The sequence below is a fragment of the Bos grunniens genome, chromosome 12, assembly GCF_055505025.1.
Source record: "Bos grunniens cultivar Pamir isolate PY7600 chromosome 12, Bosgru_T2T1.0, whole genome shotgun sequence".
Classification (NCBI taxonomy): Eukaryota; Metazoa; Chordata; class Mammalia; order Artiodactyla; family Bovidae; genus Bos; species Bos grunniens.
In genome coordinates, this window is record NC_141176.1 from 25,005,867 (window position 1) to 25,028,126 (window position 22,260).

Consider the following 22,260-nt stretch of genomic DNA (forward strand, 5'->3'; position numbering starts at 1 on the left):
TGAAGCTTTTACATGAAATAATACCTATTGTTTCTTAGCTGCACTGAAATAGGGTCTGTTTTTTTTTTTCCACAAAAGCAATTTGTTCCAATAAATTGATTTCCCAGGCCATTAGTAGATTGGAGCAGTTAAAACAATAGCAGCAAACCCGGGTTTGCAGAACTGTGATTTGTTTCCTGGAGCAAAAGTTTTTCTAAAGGGTCTTTTAGTTTAACTCTACTGAACATCTTTATAAGCAGCTGTTTTCTACTGATGGCCTAAGCTTCAAGAGTTATGCCACGATTTACTAATAAAAAATTCTGTGTAAAACTAAGCAGAATTCAGAGCTCTTTTGAGGTTCAGGTTATTCTGTGTCATGTTGCTTCTCCTCCTCAGAGCCCTTCATCCTCTTCAACGATTGCTTTAAGGCAGCCTGTCTCAATTAAGTAAACAGAGCTTGAACACAGTGACTTAACTATACTTTATAAATTCATGATTGTTAAGCCACAAAATCAACCTTTCCAAATAAAACTGAGTGTAAGTCAAACTGCCAGGAGAAAAAGAACAGCTATGGAGTCTTTAACTCTCCTTTCACCATAGTTTACCCTCTCTCTGTATACAGGGCTAACTAAAGTCTACACAAGGAATAAAGTGAAGTACGTGTTGCTTCATGTTTATTGAATGTCACCCATTTTTGTGTAATCAGACTGCCATCCTCTTCACACAGCTCTGTTATTGTTGTTTAGTTGCTAAGTCATGTCCTACTCTTTTGAGACCCCATGAACAATAGCCCACCAGGCTCATTTGTCCATGGGATTTCCCAGGCAAGAACACTGGAGCGAGTTGCCATTTCCTTCTCCAGGGGATCTTCCTGACCCAGGGATTGAACCCGTGTCTCCTGCATTGGCAGGCCGGTTCTTTACCGTCTGAGCCACCAATAACCCTTCTTCACAGAGCTGCCTGATGATCATGATAAGAGCAGGAGTTGTGACAGCACCTCTGTCCAAAGACGTGTATGTAATTGAACCCAGAAAGGTGCAACTCCAGGGAGGCAAAGGGGAAAATTACGTCTCATGCGTATTAAACGCGCAGTTGTTGGAGATGATGAACTAGATTGATTCCAAGATGCTAAAATGAGTCAGCTTTCTCCAAAATCCTACCAGCAACCATTTTACAAGGGAAACAAGGGAGCTGGTTTCTAAAATCTGGAAGAAGCAGAGGGTTTTGTTTAAGCCAGCTATTTTTTCACAGAAGAGGAAATGCAGAGCTACCTCAGGAAATTTAAATGGGACTGTTAAAAAACTGGGGAGGAATGTCTCCTTGGGATGAGAAGGCAAAGAAAAGTTCAGCTGATTTTAAGGGAGAATAACAAAAGTGATGGTGTGTGACTGTGTGTAACTTCTAGAACGTTCTGGTCTTATGACCCCTTTCTACTTTTAAGAATTATTGAGAACTCCAAAGAACCTTTGTTGATGTGGCTCATTTTTTTTTTTTTTTTGCACCATTTTAGGAATTAAGACTGAAAAGCTTAGAACGTTTACTGAGTTATTAAAGACAATGATAAACTCATTATATATTATGAATAACAAACATTTTTACTTTTTAAAAATCAGCTTTTACCCCCCAATAGTGAAGAGTGTTATTGTTTTGTATTTTTGCAAGTCTCCTTAATGCCTGGTTGACTATGACACTTGGATTCTCATTACTGCTCCTGCAAACAATCTGTTGTGATCTGTTGTTTGGGTTCAAGTACATGGGGGAAGGTTTAGGGCACCCAGATGTCTTAGTTGGAAAAGAGAGGCTCTCACAGTCCCCTAAAGGGGACTCTGGGACTCCCAGGGGCCCTTGGGTCACATTTTGAGAACCACTATCCTATAAAGTAGTTTGGAAGCATAAACGAGAGTGGTGAGATTACTGTGTTAATCCCTCCGTTGTGTCCAGCTCTTTATGACCCGGTGGACTGTAGTCTGCCAGGCTCCTCTATCCATGGATTAGAATTGGAAGAGAGGAGCTCCTTCAGAAGTGTTGCAGTGATCAAAGGGAGAGGTCAGGTGGGGCGAGGCTTAGATGTTGGCAGAAATGGAGAGAAACCTCCCAAACTTGAAAGACGTTTTGAAGGCAGAATTACCAAGACTTGGAATAGGGCATAAAACAGAAGGAAGAGTCAAGATGACTAATAAGAGTTTTCTTTTTTTTTTTTTTTGGTATCTGCCTTTATTATTTTTAATTAATTAATTTCTGGCTGTCCTGGGTCTTTGTTGCTGCACATGGGCTTTCTTAATTGCATCGAGCCCAAGCTACTCTTTGTGGCGTGCAGGCTTCCGCACTGTGAAGGCTTCTCTTGCCGTGGAGCGTGGGTTCTAGGGCACTTGGGCTTCAGTAGTTGCAGTTCACAGGCTCTGTAGCTGTGGCTATCATATGGGTTCAGTAGCTGTGGTGCATGATTTGGCCTGTGGCTGATTTGCCCTGTGGCATGTGGGATCTTCCCAGGGCAGGGATTGAACCCATGTCTCCTGCATTGACAGGTGGATTCTTAATCACTGGACCACCAGGGAAATCCTAAGTGTTTTCAAATATAGAACATCTGAAAAATATTTTCTCTCTTACACCCAACCTTTACCCTTTTCTGAAAATTATCCCAATGAAATTCAATGAAGTCTTTTTTTTTTTTTCCTCCCCCCAGAGTTGTCCTGCCCACCCCAGGGCTTTGGAGAAAGTCAACTGCTTCTCAGCCTGCATTGGTCACAGTCACTTCCAGAAGAAAGGGAAGACCTATGACGTCCCTGGGGACTTGGGACCTATGACCTCCCAAGGGGCGTCCTTGGTCACTTTGCTCGGTCCCTGCAGGCAGTGAAGGGCTGTGGGTCCAGCTCCTGTGTGCACCGGACGCCTGCAGTTCCCCCCTCTTATGCACTCCAGCACCCCCATAAGCTCCCTCTTCTCCTTCACCAGCCCGGCAGTGAAGAGACTGCTCGGCTGGAAGCAAGGAGATGAAGAGGAAAAGTGGGCGGAGAAGGCAGTGGACTCTCTAGTGAAGAAGTTAAAGAAGAAGAAAGGAGCCATGGATGAGCTGGAGAGGGCGCTCAGCTGCCCGGGGCAGCCCAGCAAGTGCGTGACCATTCCCCGCTCCCTGGACGGGCGGCTTCAAGTGTCCCACCGCAAGGGGCTGCCCCACGTCATCTACTGCCGGGTGTGGCGCTGGCCGGACCTGCAGTCCCACCACGAGCTGAAGCCGCTGGAGTGCTGCGAGTTCCCATTCGGCTCCAAGCAGAAAGAGGTGTGCATCAACCCCTACCACTACCGCCGCGTGGAGACGCCAGGTGGGTTTCCTTCATGGTTTAACCGTGACAGGTAAGAGGGCGCATCCCGGTTAGTGGAGAGCCATGGGCCACCGTCAGGAGAAGGAACCCCCTACCACCACTGCAAGAGAGACAGAACGAGGGAGGTTCAGTTTGGAGAGGCCGATCCAAAATTTTGTAGTCAGAATAACCTAGACAGAAGATCTTTCATTTCAGTATAGATGTAAGCTTTGTGTGATTTTGGAAAACGGCATTTTATTTTGATATATTTTCGAGTCATCGTCCAGTTCTTGAAAGGTCTAAATATGGCCTTGACGTGATCAACTGTTTAAAAAAGAAATCTTTCTCCCCGTTTCCTCCCCTTGAACTCAGCTGTACTGAACTAAACCAGCTGCACTCTCCCCACGCTAAAGTAAGCAGAGGTGTCCTCTAAACTAAGCAGATGATGGCAGAGTTGCTGGAAACCCTTCCAAGACTGAAAACAATGGCAGTGAGGGGAGATTGGCAGCTCTTCTTAAATATGACTTTAAATATAGGAAAGTATTAATCCTAAAACGTTTCAGGCACGCACGTGTGTGTTAAGTCCGGTGTTCATCTTTGTTCCTTCACACTGGTGTAACAGTTGGACTGCTTTTCTCTTTGAGTGGAGGGTTCTGCAGCTACAGGGATGCAGTTTTTGAGGGAGCTTCCTCTCCCCGTTCCTGGAGGGGCCGGCTCATGCGCTCTGGGAAGCAGCCCATGTCCATCAGGAGGCGGCTCTGTCTAGGAACACAGGTGGTGGGGGAGTCCAGCCTGCCGCCTGGCTCCCTCCTGGATTCAGTTAACCTTGTAGCCATCCCTGTTAAGTCCTGCCCAGCCTAGCGCAATCTTAGTGAGGTGACCTTTCAGGCTCCTGAATCTTGCCATCATGCTGTTACACTGATGTCAAGGATGTTACCCGCCTGAGCGTGGACGCTTCTCACAGTCATGTCACTCAGGATACATTATGAGACCATGATGAGAAAGGCCCACCTTCCTGGTGAATCCAGTGTGTTTTCCCCTACATCATATACCTCTTTGCTTTCTTCTCTTTCTTGCTTCTCTCTGGGCTTTCTTCATCTACTTTAAGAACATGTCATTAAGGAGTTTATGACAGAAACGACTTCTTTTTTGTTTCTAAGATTTGAGTTATAGTAAGCATTCAGAATATATCCCATGAAAAATGTTCATCAGGAAATCATTTTTCTCTTCCTCAGTAATGTAGTTATTAGATGTGTTTGTAAGATGTATCAGGCATTCCTTTTGAACACTCGAAACCCTGATTTTAGAGGATTATTTGATGTTTTCATTTTTCATATTATGTGAGGTTCTTTCAGAAATAACAGAATGAATGTTTTTACATATGGCAGGTTTCATATCTTGGTATTTTAGGTTTGAGTTTCCAAGATGAAAGATGGCTAAATATGGTGTTAATTTTAAGGTGATGTTTAAGCTGTCTTTTTTTATTCCTAACTTTGATTTTTTAAATAAAAAGACAAATTTTATATCTAGCTTTCTGTCCAGGCTTAAAGTCAATATTTGGAGAACAATGAAAGATGCTAATGTTCAGCAAGTGTGCTGGGTCCCTAATTACCATAAAACAACTGAAGTTTTGCCTTTGAAATCTCTCATCTTTTGACCACCCATGCTTGGAACCTTGAAGGCTGCATTCTAGATTTTTTTTTTCCTTCTCACAAACTATTAAAATAATCTATTTTAGTGCTTTTCAAACTATCTGCAGTGAAGCACCAGTTTTAAAAAAGCTTCCAATCCGTCAAATATCAATATTTTTACAATACAAATAAATTACTGGGCAGATGAAATTTTTAAAAGACTTAAAAATGAAAGCTTGATTTAAAAAAATACAACCTCAATTTTTTTCTTACTATTCATTTCAACAGATATAAAATTACTCTGTCAAGTGGCTATTAAGTTTCTAAACACAAACTTTCAGTTTGAATACTTGTATCTGGATGGACTGGCACCCAACAGCTGGTAAAGTCTCACCAGTCCTCAGACCTCACTTTGTGTGGCTTGTGTCTCGTAGAAGCCGTGCAAAAATGTTTTTGGGGCTCATAACAATTTTTCTTCATGCAGCCGGAAGTGATTTCAGTATAATTTCTCCTCTGTGTTAAATTCCTACACTTTATCAAAACCACATGACTTCTGAAAAAGATACAAAAGCTTTTTTCAGCTTTGCTCTGCAGTCCCTTATAAGACAGTTAACTCCTTCCGTGATCTGCCCCCAGGTCATGCTTAGATGATGTGGTATTTAAAAGGTAGCATTATGTTGAGGGGCTTCCCAGGTGGTTCAGTGGTAAAGAATCCACCTGCTAGTGGAGGAGATGCCAGAGACTCAGGTTCGATCCCTGGGTTGAGAAGATCCTCTGGAGGAGGAAATGGTGACCCATTCCAGCATTCTCGCCTGGGACATCCCATGGACAGAGGAGCCTGGCAGGCTACAGTCCATGGAGTCACAAAGAATCAGATGCGACTGAGCACATGTTGAGACCAATGTCTGTAAGCTCACTAGGTCTTATTTGCAAGCAGCAGTTGTCACACAGAAATAGAACTGAGTGATTAAGAATAGCTATTGCTCTAGATTAAATATCTGTGTCCCCCCAAATTCATATATTGAGAACCTCATGCCCAAGGATGATATCATATTAAGAGGCAGTGCCTTTAGATGGCTAGATCATGAAGCCAGACCCCCATGAGTGGGATTAGTGTCCTTATAAACGGGTCCCCAGAGAGAACCCTTGTCCCATCCTGTATGAGGACACAGAGAGAAGGCAGCCTACAGCCCTTCTGTAGAGGCTCTGCCCAGAATCTGACCAGGCTGCACCCCCTTCTTGGACTGTCCAGCCTCTGGGACTGTGAGAAAGAAATTTCTGTTGTATATAAGCTTCCCAGTCTATGGTCTATATGTTCTAGTAGTCCACAGGGGCTAAGACAGCTGTGCTTTGAGTGAAAGTATTTACAAATATGATCAGTGCAATCCTAAGGTTAACGGATCTTGTCAGGCTGAATTACAACTCTGATGATACTATCAGCTTTCCTTACAAATCTCCACTGCCTTTAGTTTTACTCAGATGATAGAAATACATTATCAAGATGTTTATCTCAATAAAGACAAATTCATCTTCTCTTTTGGTGCGTCAGATCTGCAGGCCATGGAGGAATGAAGGTCTCTGCTTTCAGATATGAGGACTTCTGTTTATCAATGTTAAGGATACCCTGTAGGTATATTAGAACTGAAGTCACAGAGAGTATTCAAATTCTTCATCCAAAAAAGAAAAGTGAGTGTTTATTTGATCATTGTTAACACTGTGCTCAAGAAGCATCATTGAAAAATAAGCCCTATGTCATTTAGTGTGTCAGCCCCTCACTTTCAGACTATTCATGAGGCAAGACATCTTTTTATTCCTCTATATTCATCTCACACGCTAGTAAAATAATGCTCAAAATTCTCCAAGCCAGGCTCACCAATATGTGAACTGTGAACTTCCTGATGTTCAAGCTGGTTTTAGAAAAGGCAGAGGAACCAGAGATCAAATTGCCAACATCCGCTGGATCATAGAAAAAGCAAGAGAGTTCCAGAAAAACATCTATTTCTGCTTTATTGACTATGCCAAAGCCTTTGACTGTGTGGATCACAATAAACTGTGGAAAATTCTGAAAGAGATGGGAATACCAGACCACTTGATCTGCCTCTTGAGAAATTTGTATGCAGGTCAGGAAGCAACAGTTAGAACTGGACATGGAACAACAGACTGGTTCCAAAGAGGAAAAGGAGTACGTCAAGGCTGTATATTGTCACCCTGCTGATTTAGCTTATATGCAGAGTACATCATGAGAAACGCTGGACTGGAAGAAACACAAACTGGAATGAAGATTGCCAGGAGAAATATCAATAACCTCAGATATGCAGATGACACCACCCTTATGGCAGAAAGTGAAGAGGAACTCAAAAGCCTCTTGATGAAAGTGAAAGAGGAGAGTGAAAAAGTTGGCTTAAAGCTCAACATTCAGAAAACGAAGATCATGGCATCCGTCCCATCACTTCATGGGAAATAGATGGGGAAACAGTGGAAACAGTGTCAGATTTTATTTTTCTGGGCTCCAAAATCACTGCAGATGGTGACTGCAGCCATGAAATTAAAAGACGCTTACTCCTTGGAAGGAAGATTATGACCAACCTAGATAGCATATTCAAAAGCAGAGACGTTACTTTGCCAACAAAGGTCTGTCTAGTCAAGGCTATGGCTTTTCCTGTGGTCATGTATGGATGTGGGAGTTGGACTGTGAAGAAGGCTGAGCACCGAAGAATTGATGCTTTTGAACTGTGGTGTTGGAGAAGACTCTTGAGAGTCCCTTGGACTGCAAGGAGATCCAACCAGTCCATTCTGAAGGAGATCAGCCCTGGGATTTCTTTGGAAGGAATGATGCTAAAGCTGAAACTCCAGTACTTTGGCCACCTCATGTGAAGAGTTGACTCATTGGAAAATATTCTGATGCTGGGAGGGATTGGGGGCAGGAGGAGAAGGGGACGACAGAGGATGAGATGGCTGGATGGCATCACTGACTGGATGGACGTGAGTCTGAGTGAACTCCGGGAGTTGGTGATGGACAGGGAGGCCTGGCGTGCTGCGATTCATGGGGTCGCAAAGAGTCGGACACAACTGAGCGACTGATCTGATCTGATATTCATGGAATAAGTAAAAGGAGATTGAATGGCTTATCATCTGTGTCATTTTTGCATCATGATATTGAGGATTGTTCTATAATCTCATAAGGCAATATATGCAAATACTGGCTTTTAAAGGAGGAAGAAATCACTGTTTCCCTGCCACCCTCATTTGTGGTGGTTTAGCTTAAAACTGTTCATCTGCCTCTTGGAGTTTATATTCTATCTGTAGAACTGAAAATTATTGCTTGTTAAGAAGAGATAGTTTGCATGGTGGCTCAGAGGTTAAAGCATCTGCCTCCAATGCAGGAGACCCAGGTTTGATCCCTGGGTCGGGAAGATCCCCTGGAGAAGGAAATGGCAACCCACTCCAGTATTCTTGCCTGGACAGTCCCATGGATGGAGAAGCCTGGTGGGCTACAGTCCACGGGGCCGCAAAGAGTTGGACACGACTGAGCGACTTCACTTTCAAGAAGAGATAAATGTATGATAGTGGGTAAATGGTGAAATTTGTGATGGATATGATTATTACCATACTGTTCTTATTGTCTGTTTACTCCAAAATATTTACTTTTTATGAGAGTTTTTATAGATACTTGCATGTGATGGAAATCCATAGAGTGATTTGAAACAAGTGCTACCTCAGCTATCTCCAGGAACAATTTCTTTTAATCATTCTTGCTTGGTTCTTCTGCTAGCTCTCTCCATTATTACTAAAAAAATAGATAATTCTAAATAATATGCTTATACATCTGTTTCCAAATTTATCACTTTTAGCTAATTTCATTGACTCTAACATAAAAGGTGAAGATTTAGTTAATTTATATCACCTTTATCGTTTCTTCCTTTTCTCAATCTATATTTTGGTTTATATTATATTATTATTTAAGTTAATATAACATTGTTATTTTTTGCTATTATATATTTCCATTGTGGGATTTGGGGGTTCAAATTATTTCCCTTTAGAAGATTATTAGTCCATTGCCTTTTAAAAACCAGATCTTCGTTGCAGTGCAAGGCTTCTTATTGCAGAGGCTTCCCTTGTTGCAGAGCATGGGTTCTAGAGCTGGGGCTTCAGGAGCCTTGGCACATGGTCTTAGTTGTTCACATCATGTGGGATCTAGTTGCTGGCTCAAGGATCGAACCCATGTCCCCTGCATCGGCAGGCAGATTGTTAACCACTGGACCGGCAGAGAAATCCAGTCTGCTGTCCAGCATTGATGACGGGATGTCATAAATCAGTTTCTCATGTCCTTGTGGTGACTTTGAGGTAATCCTCTGGGAGCTTTTCAGTTTGTCCTTAGATGTTTGAAATTCAAGATGGTATGACTATGATGGATCTTTTTTTCACTCATTGGGCTGTATACTCTGTGGCTGTTTTCAATCTGATGACATAGATCCTTCTTCAGGCTCTGAGACATTTTCCCCTGTTGTTTCTTTGATCACTTCCTCTGTCTGTTTCCCCTGCTTCTCCTTCTGCAACTTAGGTTGGTCCCAGCTCACCCCTCAACAACACTCCATGGAATAACTTCTTTCTGCCAAGCCTGGGGACACTTCAGAAGCCAGTGGGCACTAGGGATGTCTGGACAATGCTTGCCTTTGAGAATTGCATCTGTCCTTGTTTTTGTGTTGAGTCAGGAGCAAAAACACTCATGTTCTTTTTAAAGTAGGGAACCCAGAGGGAAACTTACTAAAATGAACAGATAAGTTCTTATTACTGCTTCATCTTCTACTTCTTCACTTTTATTATTATTCACTGTTTATCTTTTACTTTATAATTTTTAGTTACCTTTAAATCTTTCTGGTAAAGACAAGTAGAATATTTTTACTTAACCAGCACCACGGAGCCTAAAAAATTTAGGCTAGTCATCTAAATAATTCAACACAGTTCCTGAGATATTAATATCTGAATAAAAATATCCAGGGCATGACTTGGGGTTTCATCATGAGCAATAGAAACGGATTTTGATTAAAAGAAAAAAAGAAAGAAAGAAAGAAAAAACACTTTAATGGCAGAATCAGAGGAAGAGGTGAACGATTAGATCCCCACAAGGTCAGGTAACAGGGCTGGCAGCTCTAGTCATTTCTGCTGTGGGAATGAATAGGCAGTTCTTAGACTACTGACATCAGGAGGATTCTCCTCTAAACTTTTCCTAAATTGGCTGCGAGGAGTGAAACCATTGCTTTAGCTTGATTGCCAAGCTCCCTTTTGGAGAAGAGATGGGACCATCTTGGACAGTGCTAGGAGGAGCACACAGAATGATGAACAGGTTGTGGCCCGAGTGGACAGACAGCAGCAGCCCGCGTCCACTCTGTATTTGGGGGCGCCGAGCGGAGGATCTAACGCGTGGGTTCTTCCTCCCCCAGTGCTGCCGCCCGTGCTGGTACCCCGACACAGCGAGTACAACCCGCAGCTCAGCCTCCTGGCCAAGTTCCGCAGCGCGTCCCTGCACAGCGAGCCTCTCATGCCGCACAACGCCACCTACCCCGACTCCTTCCAGCAGCCTCCGTGCCCCACCTTCCCGCCGTCGCCCGGGGCCCCGTTCCCGCCGTCCCCGTGCGCGGCCGGCTACCCCCACTCCCCGGGCAGCCCCTCCGAGCCGGAGAGCCCCTTCCAGCACTCAGGTCAGTGCCGGCCGCGGTCTCCTGGGATGCGATCCAACGCGGTTGTGTGGGCGGGGCCATCGTGAGCATCATTTGTCACTTGCAGTTCAAACCACAGGCTCTAGGGGGCCCTTGGACCCTGCCCACCCTCTTGATCAGGACTCAGTCCATTTTGGAGCAGTTATCAGTTTTTTTTCTTTTTAAAAAATTTTTATTGGGGTGTAGTTGATTTACAGTGTTGGTTAATTTCAAGTGTATTGCAAAGTGAATCCCTTACACATATACATATTCCACTCTTTTTTAGATTCTTCCCCCATATAGGTCATTATAGTGTATTGAGTAGAGTTCCTTGTGCTATACAGTAGGTCCTTGTTAATTAGCTATTTTATATATAGTCAGTCAGTCAGTCAGTTCAGTCGCTCAGTCATGTCCGACTCTTTGCGACCCCATGAATCGCAGCACGGCCAGGCCTCCCTGTCCATCACCAACTCCCGGAGTTCACTCAGACTCACGTCCATCCAGTCAGTGATGCCATCCAGCCATCTCATCCTCTGTCGTCCCCTTCTCCTCCTGCCCCCAATCCCTCCCAGCATCAGAGTCTTTTCCAATGAGTCAACTCTTTGCATGAGGTGGCCAAAGTACTGGAGTTTCAGCTTTAGCATCATTCCTTCCAAAGAAATCCCAGGGCTGATCTCCTTCAGAATGGACTGGTTGGATCTCCTTGCAGTCCAAGGGACTCTCAAGAGTCTTCTCCAACACCACAGTTCAAAAGCATCAATTCTTCGGTGCTCAGCCTCCTTCACAGTCCAACTCTCACATCCATACATGACCACGGGAAAAACCATAGCCTTGACTAGACGGACCTTTGTTGGCAAAGTAATGTCTCTGCTTTTCAATATGCTATCTAGTAGTGTGTATGTATGTATGTATCAATCCCAATCTTCCCATTTATCCCTCCCCTCTCTGCCCCCAATAACCATAAGTTTTTTCCCATAGGTTTATTTTTTACATATGTGACTCTATTTCTGTTCTATAGATGAGTTCCTTTGGAGCCTTTTTTTAGATGCCACATATAAGCAATATCATATGATATTTGTCTTTCTCTGACTTGCTTCACTTGGTATGAGTTATCAGTTTCTTCTAGTAAAATAAGGAATATCAGGAGCTGACAAGTTCCTGCAGACATGCATGAATGCATTTGGTGCTGGCTGCTGTCATCCACCTCATTCAGGTCTTCCTATGCTCATTTATTTAACAGATATTTTGAGCTCTTTTTATCTGCAAGCCTTGCCTGGGGTGCAGGAGCTCTGAGAAACTAGATGGATTTGAACATCATCCTTGGGAATTTCCAGGGATTTTTCTTTTTTAATTTAAGGAATTAGAAGTAAGATTGTAAAATACTTAACCAGGAAGACGTGGCCTGAGGGCAGGCAGTGTAGCGGAATCAGTGGTAGGTCTCTTCTCTGACTGCCTTTCTCTGCAATCCAAGGGAGTCCTTTCCTTCGAAAGGTGGATCTAAGTCAGGTAATGAAGGAGAGATTTACATACCTTGTGAGAGTGAGATAAAGAATACCCCCAGCTCACAAGTTCCTAAGGGTGTTGTTATTTGGTTGCTCAGCCGCGTCCGACTCTTTGTGACCCCGTGGACTGTAGCCCACCAGGTTCCTCTGCCCATGGGATTTCCCAGGCAAGAATCCTGGAGTGGGTTGCCATTTCCTTCTCCAAGGGACCTTCTCGACACGGGGATTGAACCCATGTCTCCTGCACTGTCAGGCGGATTCTTCACCACTGCGCCACCTGAGAAGCCCTTTTAAGGGTGTGCACAAATGCATTTGGTGCCAGATGCTGCAACCTGCCTCTCATGTCTTCCCATAGTCATTGGGTTGGCCAAAAAGTTAGTTCAGGTTTTTCCTTAAGATGTTACAGAAAAACCCCAACAAACTTTTTGGCCAACCCACTATTTGACAGTTATTTGTCAAGCTCTTATTGTGTGCAAGCATTGCCTTAGGGTTCAGAAAGGAGAATTAAAATGTTAATTGAAATTATTCCCGTCCTCAGAAAACTTATAAAACGTGGGAAGATAAGGGCTTTGTCCCTCCTCTTCCCTTCTGACTTACACCATCAGTCTTTCCTTTTGCCCTTCAGCAGCACAGCTGCTATTTTCCATGTGTATCTACTGTCATATCTATCACACTGAGTTACACCGTCAGTCACTCCTTTTGCCCTTCAATAGCACAGCTGCTATTTTCTATGTGTATCTACTGTCACATCTGGCACACTGTGTCTTGTCAACCACTCTGAGATCAGTCGCCTTCTCTTTTGTGCGTCCAGCACAAAGAATCTACCTGTGATGCAGGAGACCCCAGTTTGATTCCTGGGTCGGGAAGATCCCCGAGAGAAGGGGTAGGCTACCCACTCCAGGATTCATGGGCTTCCCTGGTGGCTCAGACAGTAAAGAATCCACCTACACAACTGAGCGACTGAACAACAACAACAACAAAGGTTTGTGGTGGATTTCCTTCCAGTTTGTGTCCTTGTAATAAGCTAGGTAAATGTTGCTCAGCTTTAAGGTTCACACAGACCGTGTGGCGATCTTTTATAAATGCAAATTTTGATTCCCTGCATCTGGAGTGGCTTCTAAGAATCTGCATTCCTAAGAAGTTCCTAGGTTGCTGCAGGGGCTGTGGTCCCAGGAACCACACCAAGAAGGGAGGGTCTAAAGGACTTTACTATTCAACATATCTCAGGGGGAATTCTTTCATAAGTGAAGGTCCATTTGGAAACCAAATAACAACCCCCTAATTTATCTGTTTTGTAAGTTTATATTTTAGTGCTTATAAGAACACACTCTAGATACAAGAATTACTAGGATACGCAAAGAAAAGAAAGATACTATAATCAATAGAAAGGCAGAAAAAGAACGTGAGTGGCAAAGAAAGAAAGAACTCTGAAATTGGGTTTCTGAATTTACTGGCAACTTACTTTGAAACATTTGGGGTGAAAACATAACATTCATCAATTTCCTAATGAATTAGATCTCTCCCTTTAAAGTATATTTATGGCATGAAATAATAATCCCATATATACACAAAGAAGAATGTGAGTCTATATGGAATTTTTTTTCTTTCTTAACAATTTTAAATCATATGCAGTATTTTTGCTTTGATTTTTTTATCATATCTGAACAATTATTTTTCATCTTTAGTTCTTTAGAAAAGGATACTCTTTGCTATAGGAATTCAGTTTGGCAGTAAAATGCTGTCTCTCAGCTGTAAAGGTGACATGACCTTCTAACTTCCTTTTAGCCGTGTTTCCTTTGGGTAGGGGGATGAAGTTTACACAGATCCAATCATACCAACGTTGCCTGGCCCCTCAAAAATAATAAACTTATTTACAAAGATTCCAGCCTTGGGAGAGTCATCAGGACATTGGCCCCTGTTCCCAGGTACGTGGACCAGGTGAGCAGCCTGCAAGCAGCTTCCGTGAAAGAGGCAAGTTTGAAAACAACGCACAGCAGTCCAGTGGCTCTCACAGCCAGCCTTTGGGGGACAGCGGTCACCTCGGTTTCCTGGTGGAGCCGTGGGCTGGGAGGCCCCGGGCACGGTGGTGGTGATGTCCTGTCTGATTCACTTCTGTTTCAGATTTTCGGCCCGTTTGCTATGAGGAGCCGCAGCACTGGTGCTCCGTCGCCTACTACGAACTGAACAACCGCGTCGGGGAGACATTCCAGGCTTCCTCCCGAAGCGTGCTGATCGATGGATTCACAGATCCTTCAAATAACAGGAACAGATTCTGTCTCGGACTTCTTTCTAATGTAAACAGAAACTCAACGATAGAAAATACCAGAAGACACATAGGAAAGGGTAAAGGCAAATGTGTAATCCACTGCATATGTTCTTCTGGGCTAACAAACACGGCAACAGAAACGAGCCACGGATTGGCTGCGTGGCCCAGTGGGATGTTCCCAGGGCTGGGAGCTGGGAGACTGCTGGGGATTCTGTTGGGGAGAGCGTGAGAGCTTTTGGGGTCTTTTAGTGTCTCCACCTCTGAGGTAGACACAGCATCTTCTGGGGGATGGCGTAGGGTGGGTGTTAGAAGATGAACAAGACGAGAAATACAAAGACAGGATGAAATGATTGAAGAGATGTAGCAAGAATTATTTTTGAGTTGCCTCAAATGCTAAATAGGATGACTTCTGAAGAGGAGGAATCTGTATCAGGTAAAGTTACTTTTAGAGACTGAGAAGGGAGCTCATTAAAAATCCGATGACTTGTTTGTTTAGAAGCCTTTGGTAGGGGATTGGGGTTTTCTTGTGTCTAGGTACTTTTACAACAGCTGAACCAGCACAGGCCTCACTCGGGTCTGGAAATGACGCCTTTGGAACCCACCTCATCGGTGTGATTGTCTCAGCCTAGCCTGAGGCCTGGTTGAGGATCTTTAGTTATTTCTGTTTAGTTTTGACTGTGCTGAGTCTCCGTTGCTGCGCGCGCTTTTCTCTAGCTGTGGCGAACAGGGGCTGCTCACTAGTTTCGGTCCACAGGTCTCTGGTTATGGAGCACGGGCTCTAGGTTGCGAGGGCTTCAGTAGTTGTGGCTCCCAGGCTCTAGAGCACAGGCTGAGTAGTTGTGGAGCACAGGCTTAGTTGCTCCTTGGCGTGTGGAATCTTCCCAGACTAAGGATGGAACCTGTGCCTCCTGCATTGTCAGGAAGGAAGCCACCAGGGAAGCCCTCATATTTTCTTTCCTATCCGAAGAGTTGGCAATCTGAATGATGCCTGGTTGTCCACTGAAATCACAGGTGTAAAGAGGCTTCAGGGCCATTTGATCTTTTCTCTCCCCGTCCAGCACTTACCACCTTGGGAAGTAGCCACAAGACTTTTCTTTCAAGTTTCCAGGGAAGACCATTATTTCATGTGTGATGCAATCTGTGTTTTTCCTATCTATCTCCCAAACGTCTCCTGTTGTCAACCTACAGACCGTCGATTAGAGGCAGGCCGAATTTGTTCACTGATGTTAACCCTTAATGGTGACAGTTACTTTATTTTATCCTGTATCTTCCCATAGTGGCTCTGTGGTGGCTTACGAGAAGCCTTTATAGAGAAATGATAAATCAAAAAGAGAAAGTCAGAAGCTGAGAGTGGGTCGAGGAGATGAGTACAAGTATGTCATCCCTCAGAATTAGCACTGTGATTATGACTGTGGTTAAAATTTTCCCCTAGGCTCCCAGAGAGTTCAGAAAACGGAAACTTAATCTGTAACTTCTATCCCAAGGGGAAAACATAGTCAGTCCTCACAGGAAGTGATACTTTTGACTTCTTAAATTTCTCAGGATGGTTTTACTTTGGAATGATTTTTATAAGAATCGTCAGGTGATCTAAAGATAGAATGTTAAAATGTGCTGCTGTAGAGCCATTTGCTGCAGGGCTTTGCAGATTGGTCCGCAAGAGAGACTTCTACTTAAGCCACTTGATCTAAAAATAGAATTAAAATATGCAGAGAGTGTTGAATACCTTCTGGGAAGCTTTCTGAAAGCAGTTTGTTCAAGGTGCTGCTGATGTGGACGGATAGACGTGGAGGGCTGGTGTCATGTTACTAACTGAGAGATAATCTACAGGGTTAAAAAAACATCAGAGCAAGATACAGAGAGCCTAGGAAGCACTCACCTGGATGGAAGGACACCCCAGCCTCAACAGGGTACCCAAGGCAAAGGCACAGTTTTCTCAGAAAGCTGCTTTGGAATTGCCTTGATGTGTGGGGTTTGGGGGGCATCATCGACTCGATGGACATGAGTTTGAGTGAACTCCGGGAGTTGATGATGGACAGGGAGGACTGGCGTGCTGTGGCAATTCATGGGGTCGCAAAGAGTCGGACACGATGGAGCAACTGAACTGAACTGGGGGAAAAAAAGGCGGGGTGGAGGGTGGCTACAAGACATGCCATAAAGCATGGCATGGAATATTTCCAAAGCAAGAGTGATTGGTCTTATGTGAGGTCAGGGGGACCTCTCTCAGGGGCTCCTGTGGCTTCCCTGGTTCTTAGCTGCATGGCTTTCTGGAGCACCAGCCTGAGTAAGTTTGCAGCCAAACGCATCCCAAGGTTAGGGAGCAAGTTAGCTTGTTAGTTAACTAACTAATTCCGTTAACTGCGGAGTTAGTTACAGGAGATGCTCAAACTTCAGAGATACACATTCATCTCACAAATATTTATTGAGCATCCACTCTGGGCCAAGCAATTCTGCCACTTGGGATATAGCAATGGGAAACAAGCAAAACAAAACAAAAAACTCCTGGCTTTGTGGATTATCTACTACTAAAGAAAGACAAACAAGAAATTATACACACACACACACACACACACACACATACATACATGGGGGCTTCCCAGGAGGCACTAGTGGTAAAGAGCTTGCCACCCAATGCTGGAGATGTAAGAAACATGCATTTGATCCGTGGGTCAGGAAGATCCCCTGGAGGAGGGCGTGGCAACCCACTCCAGTATTCTTGCCTGGAGAATCCTGTGGACAGAGGAGTCTGGCTGGTTATAGTCCACAGGGTCACAAACAGTCGGATATGACATGAAGTGACTTAGTACACACGCATGCATACACATACATACATCCACACACACACACACACACACACACACACACACACACACAAATGGTAAGTATCTAGAGAAAAACAAAGGAGGGGAAGAGAATGGGGGAGGATGGGGGAGCTAGGCAGGCAGGCAGGCTTGCTAAGGAAGTGACATCTGAGTTGAGAGCTAAAGAGGGATTCGGCAGTGTGGGTACCTTTCTGAGCAAAGGGAGCAGCATGTGCAAGGGCCCTGGAACCTGCCTGGCACAGTGTGAGGAACAGCAGCAATGCCAGGGCGAGTGGAACAGAGTGAGCAAGGGGGCTAGGAAGTCATAGAGGAGGAGGGGACAGGACCAGGTCACATGGCCTGGGAGCCATGCGGAGTGCTTTAGCTTTGTGTGTGTGACACAAGAAGGTGGAGTTAAGTTGGAGTTTATAGATCTGAGTTTTCACTGTAAAAGGATCCCCTGGCTATTATATCGCAATGAGCCTGTGCGTTGTGGGGGGTGAGACACCTATAAAGATTCTTTTGTTATAGTTAACAATGGGCCATTTCTCCCCTCAGTAGTTATCAGTGGCTTCGAGGTCACTTCTGGCGCGTGTTTCTTGCCACTTATGGAAGATGGCGGTCCACTGAAGAGATCCGTGCTGCCGCCCTGTCAGCAGTGCGTGTACTTTGAGCTTTTGTCTGTGGTGGTGATGGTTCACGGGCTGACTCACCATGCTCTTTCATCCTGTTCTCCATCTAATGCCATGCACCGTGAGGCAGAGGGGTTGGCACGAAGCCTTTCTCTGTAACCTTGCAACAGTTAACACATCTATTGCTTTGACCTCTCTGGCCAAGAGCTTTAAATAGCCATTAGCAAGTTAGCACTAGAATCTCAGAGGCTGCAGCTTCAGTATCAGAGGCAGGACCTCAAAGAACCTGGAACACTGCCTTCTAAGCCGAGGTCTGTCCATACTCCTCCTTAAAAACCAGGCAAACTGCCTGACCTCTCCTGAATGATTCAGCTACCCCCACAGATCCCAGATCCGAGAGGCACCCTGCAGGCACTTACACATATTACTGCTCTGTAGTCACTCTACACGTTAGGATTTCTTCGTCCCATTTTACAGGTGAGGCAGCAGAAGCTCAGAAGAGTCCAGTAGCTTACCCATGGTCCCACAAGGGATAGATTTTGCACCCATGGCTCTGTCTCTCAGGCCCAGTTGCTCCCTTCTGCTGGAGGGGAGGGACCCTCCTGGTTTTTCATCTCAGCACCCCTCTTGGTTCAGTGCTTGAGGAATTGAATCTTTTGATATGGAATGAAAATGGTTGTCGTATGCCACAGCCACAGTATGTCATAATCAACTCTGAGATGTGGAAATAAGGCCCTCGTAGTACTGCAGTGTTGAAATTGTACAACCATTTACTTTAAAAATGTAAACCAGAAAAGATTTTGTGTTTTCCCCCCAAGAATACTTCAGAAAAGCAGTCCCACACTGAGTTACACTGAGCTCCATGGGAGGATTATTAGCATCATTATTGGGGAAAAGGATGAAGAACTGCTGACATGTCATACCTGTCTGTGATTGCCCAAAATAAAGCCAAGGTTATTTCCTGAGGTTTGGGGAATGATGGAATAGCCAGTTTGGGTCACTGGAGTATACAGCGTGCCTGATTTTTTAGAGTGGCTTTTAAGATGGCCCTGATTTCCAAACACTGAGGAAAGCCGCAGTTTTGAAAGGACTGCGTGGGCATACATGTGCTCTTAAGGTCATCGAGGTCGGGTTATATTTCTTAGACATGCACAACGTAATATAATCCTAATCAATAGCAGTGTCTGTTCTGAGCACCTCTGGTTGCGCTGTCACTGCCCACAGTGCCACTGACCCGCATGAGGAGCCTGCTCCCAGCTCTTGGTGTGAAAGAACACTTGGGCAGGACGGACACTTTTCTTCTTTGCAGCTGTAGACGAGCTGCGTGTGTCCTGGCTGCTGGCTGTTCTTCCTCCCGTGGGAGAAGGGAGGGGTGACTGATAGTTCCTGAGGCATTAGCCCCACGTATTGAACTTACCGGGGCTTCCCAGGTGGCACTAGTGGTCAACAACCTGCCTGCCAGTGCAGGAGACCTAAGAGATGTGGGTTTGATCCCTGGGTCTGGAAGATCCCCTGGAGAAGGAAATGGCAGCCCACTCCAGTGTTCTTGCCTGGAGAATCCCATGGACAGAGGAGCCTGGTGGGCTACAGTCCGTTGGATTGAAGAGAGTCAGACACGGCTGAAATGACCTAGCACTCATACGCACCCACTGAATGAGGCAAACCTGGACCTTCCCAGACATAATATCATAGATTTCAAATCATGGAATTGCTTTGAGAAGCAGTTTTTCACTTTTTTATGAAACTTTATTTTCTTGTACATCTCAAGTTGTTCTGTGGAGATCTAGTAATGCTTCCCTTTTTCGTGTAAGGAATTATCCTGAGACAAGGGTTTACTTTGTCAGTTCCTTAGAAGCAGGGTCTGTACTTCGAGGTGATTTTTTTTTTCATTTTTTAAAAAATTATTTTGGGGGCTATGCTGGGTCTTAGTTATAGCACGAGGGATTTAGTTCCCTGACCAGGGATTAAACCTGGACACCGGGATTGGGAGTGTGGAGTCTTAGCCACTGGATCACCAGGCAAGTCCCTCAAGGTGATTTTTGGATCCCTTCTTTCCCAGTGGATTTAGTTTCCTGGTCTCAAAACATCCTTTCCATTCTGCCTTTGAATGTGTGTGAAGTTTCTCATCCCTGAAAAAGCAAATCCTAAAAAATATTTAACACAGAACATCATACTGTTGCAGTAATTACACAGGATACTGAAGAATACTTAATATCATGAGAAAATGTTGTCAGTATTTTAATAGTGAAAAAAGGTTATAAAAAAGCCTATAGAGTATGATCCCAATTTTATTTAAAATGTACACATGAAAGACTAAAAGTATATGACAGATGTTAGTACTGATTATTTCTGGGTTGTGGATTTGTGGCTGATCTGTATTCTTTGCATCTCAGTATTTTCAACATTTCTTCTAGTGGGCTTTCCTGCTCCTGTGAGGATGGGGTGGGACCCGGTATGTCCAGGCGAGCTGGGGTTGCTGCAGTCAAGAGTGGTAGTGAGAGAGTAGAGAGAGAGAAAGTAGTGCCAAGGGGCACCCACCTTGGCAGAATCACTGAGTGTGTGCATGCACAGTGGGGCGTTCACTGGGGCTCAGTGCTGTGCTTAGTCACTCAGTCGTGTCTGACTCTTTGCGACCCCATGGACTATAGCCAGCCAGGCTCCTCTGTCCATGGGATTCTCCAGGCAAGAATACTGGAGTGGGTTGCCATTACCTCCTCCTGGGGATCTTCCCAATCCAGGGATTGAACCCAGGTTTTTGGAATTGCAGGCAGATTCTTTACTATCTGAGTAACCAGGGAAGCCCAAGAATACTGGTGTGGGTAGCCTATCCCTTCTCCAAGGAATCTTCCCCACCCAGGTATCAAACTGGGGTCTCTTGCATTACAAGTGGATTCTTTACCAGCTGAGCTACCAGGGAAGCCCCTGGTAGTGTAGTTCATTTGGGCCCAAATCTGCTTGCTTGTTCATCCTATTTGTCCAGAGATGTCTTCAAGTAATAGCTTGAGGGGACTGACTTTGTACCAGCCCAGAGGCGGCTCTGTGTGAATTGAAAGGAGCCCCTGCTGCCATCTGCTGGAGGAGTCTTGTAATAACCATACAAATCTCGGAAGTCTGAGGCACACCCTGGGTTTGTGTAGTGCACAGCTGCGGTCACAGTCTTGGGCAGGCCCACCTCCATCCTCTGGCCCAAAGCCCTGCTGTAGGTCTGGAAACCTTTACTTTTATATTATTTTTATAATTTATTTATTTATTATTTACTTTAGTTTTGTGTTTTCTTGTCAAACTGTGCTGAGTCTTCGTTGCTGTGCTGGGCTTTCTCTAACTGCAGCAAGCAGAGGCTACTCTCTAGTTGCCATGCGCAGGCTACTCATTAAGTGGCTTCTCTTACTGCAGGGCACCTGCTCTAGAGCTTCAGTAGTTGTAGCATGTGGGCTCACGAGTTGTGGCACCTTCTTTGGGTGTTTATCTGCTCACTGTTCTCCGTGGCAATTTAGCACCTCGCAGATGTGGTTTAAAGCCAGGCTTCTGGCCTGTCAAATGGATGCGAATAAAATCCCTTGCTTACTTGACTCTTTAGATGCTGCTGTCTCTAGCCTTCTTCATCATGGGGTTGAATATCCCTCCTTGTTCCGGTGACCAGGGCCGGCTCAGGGCTTCTCCGGGCACATCCCATCCGCTCTGCCCCTTCTTCTCACTCAGGATGCTGAACTGCTGCCTCCCCATCCAGGCTCTTCTCTGCTTTCTGTGCTCCGCCAGGATGTCTGTGGTTGCAGATAAGACTTTTAACAGGATTGAAAATCATCCCCTAAATAAAGACCAGAGTCAGATAGCAAAAAAATCTTATCTGTTCTTAGTAAGCTCTAGGAGGATTATGTATTTGAAGGGCATTCAACTCAAAGACATACTGAACACTTAGCAGCCTCATGCTCTGGCAATTTGATGACCTGCTCTCCAGCCACCCCAGAGGCAGGCCTTCCCCTGGGAGTTTTTAATGAAGTCTGGTTGGATTTGCCCCTGTCTCACCTCCCAATATGTGGGTCCAGCCAAGTAAGTCTGGGCTTCCCAGGTGGCTCAGATGGTAAAGAATATGCCTGCAATGCAGGAGACTCTTGTTTAGTCCCCGGGTCCAGAAGATTCCCTTGGAGGAGGGCATGGCAACCCACTCCCAATATTCTTGCCTGGAGAATCCCATGGACAGAGAAGCCTGATGGGCTACATACAGTCCATGGGGTCGCAAAGAGTCAGACGCGACTGAGCAACTAATAACACACACCTCCCACATGTGGGTCCAGCACTGTGTCCCAGCCAATTAGGACCATCCTTCTGCCTAATCCTCAGGCCCAGGGCCATGGGGATCAGACCCCAGGGCGTTCAGGAGAGAGAATCATGGAGGTGAGGCAGAAAAGGAAGGCTGAGCAGAGGAGGGGACCTGGTCTGACTGAGGCAGTGAGAGGGGA

General features: G+C 45.0%; 1 protein-coding gene across 4 annotated transcripts in view; it reads left to right on the plus strand.

Moving 5' to 3' along the window:
• Window positions 1–22,260, plus strand: part of SMAD9 (SMAD family member 9) — a 66,280-nt gene that overhangs the window by 36,527 nt on the left and 7,493 nt on the right. For 2 of the 4 annotated variants that reach the window (XM_086329330.1, XM_086329331.1), the window contains exons 2-4: window positions 2,663–3,299; window positions 10,351–10,608; window positions 14,229–14,450. In XM_086329330.1, the coding sequence (XP_086185456.1) occupies window positions 2,888–3,299; window positions 10,351–10,608; window positions 14,229–14,450 (892 nt within the window). In that variant the 5' untranslated portion in view covers window positions 2,663–2,887. The remainder of the gene's footprint in view (window positions 1–2,662; window positions 3,300–10,350; window positions 10,609–14,228; window positions 14,451–22,260) is intronic. The other 2 variants (XM_086329332.1, XM_086329333.1) reach the window with 2 other exon arrangements.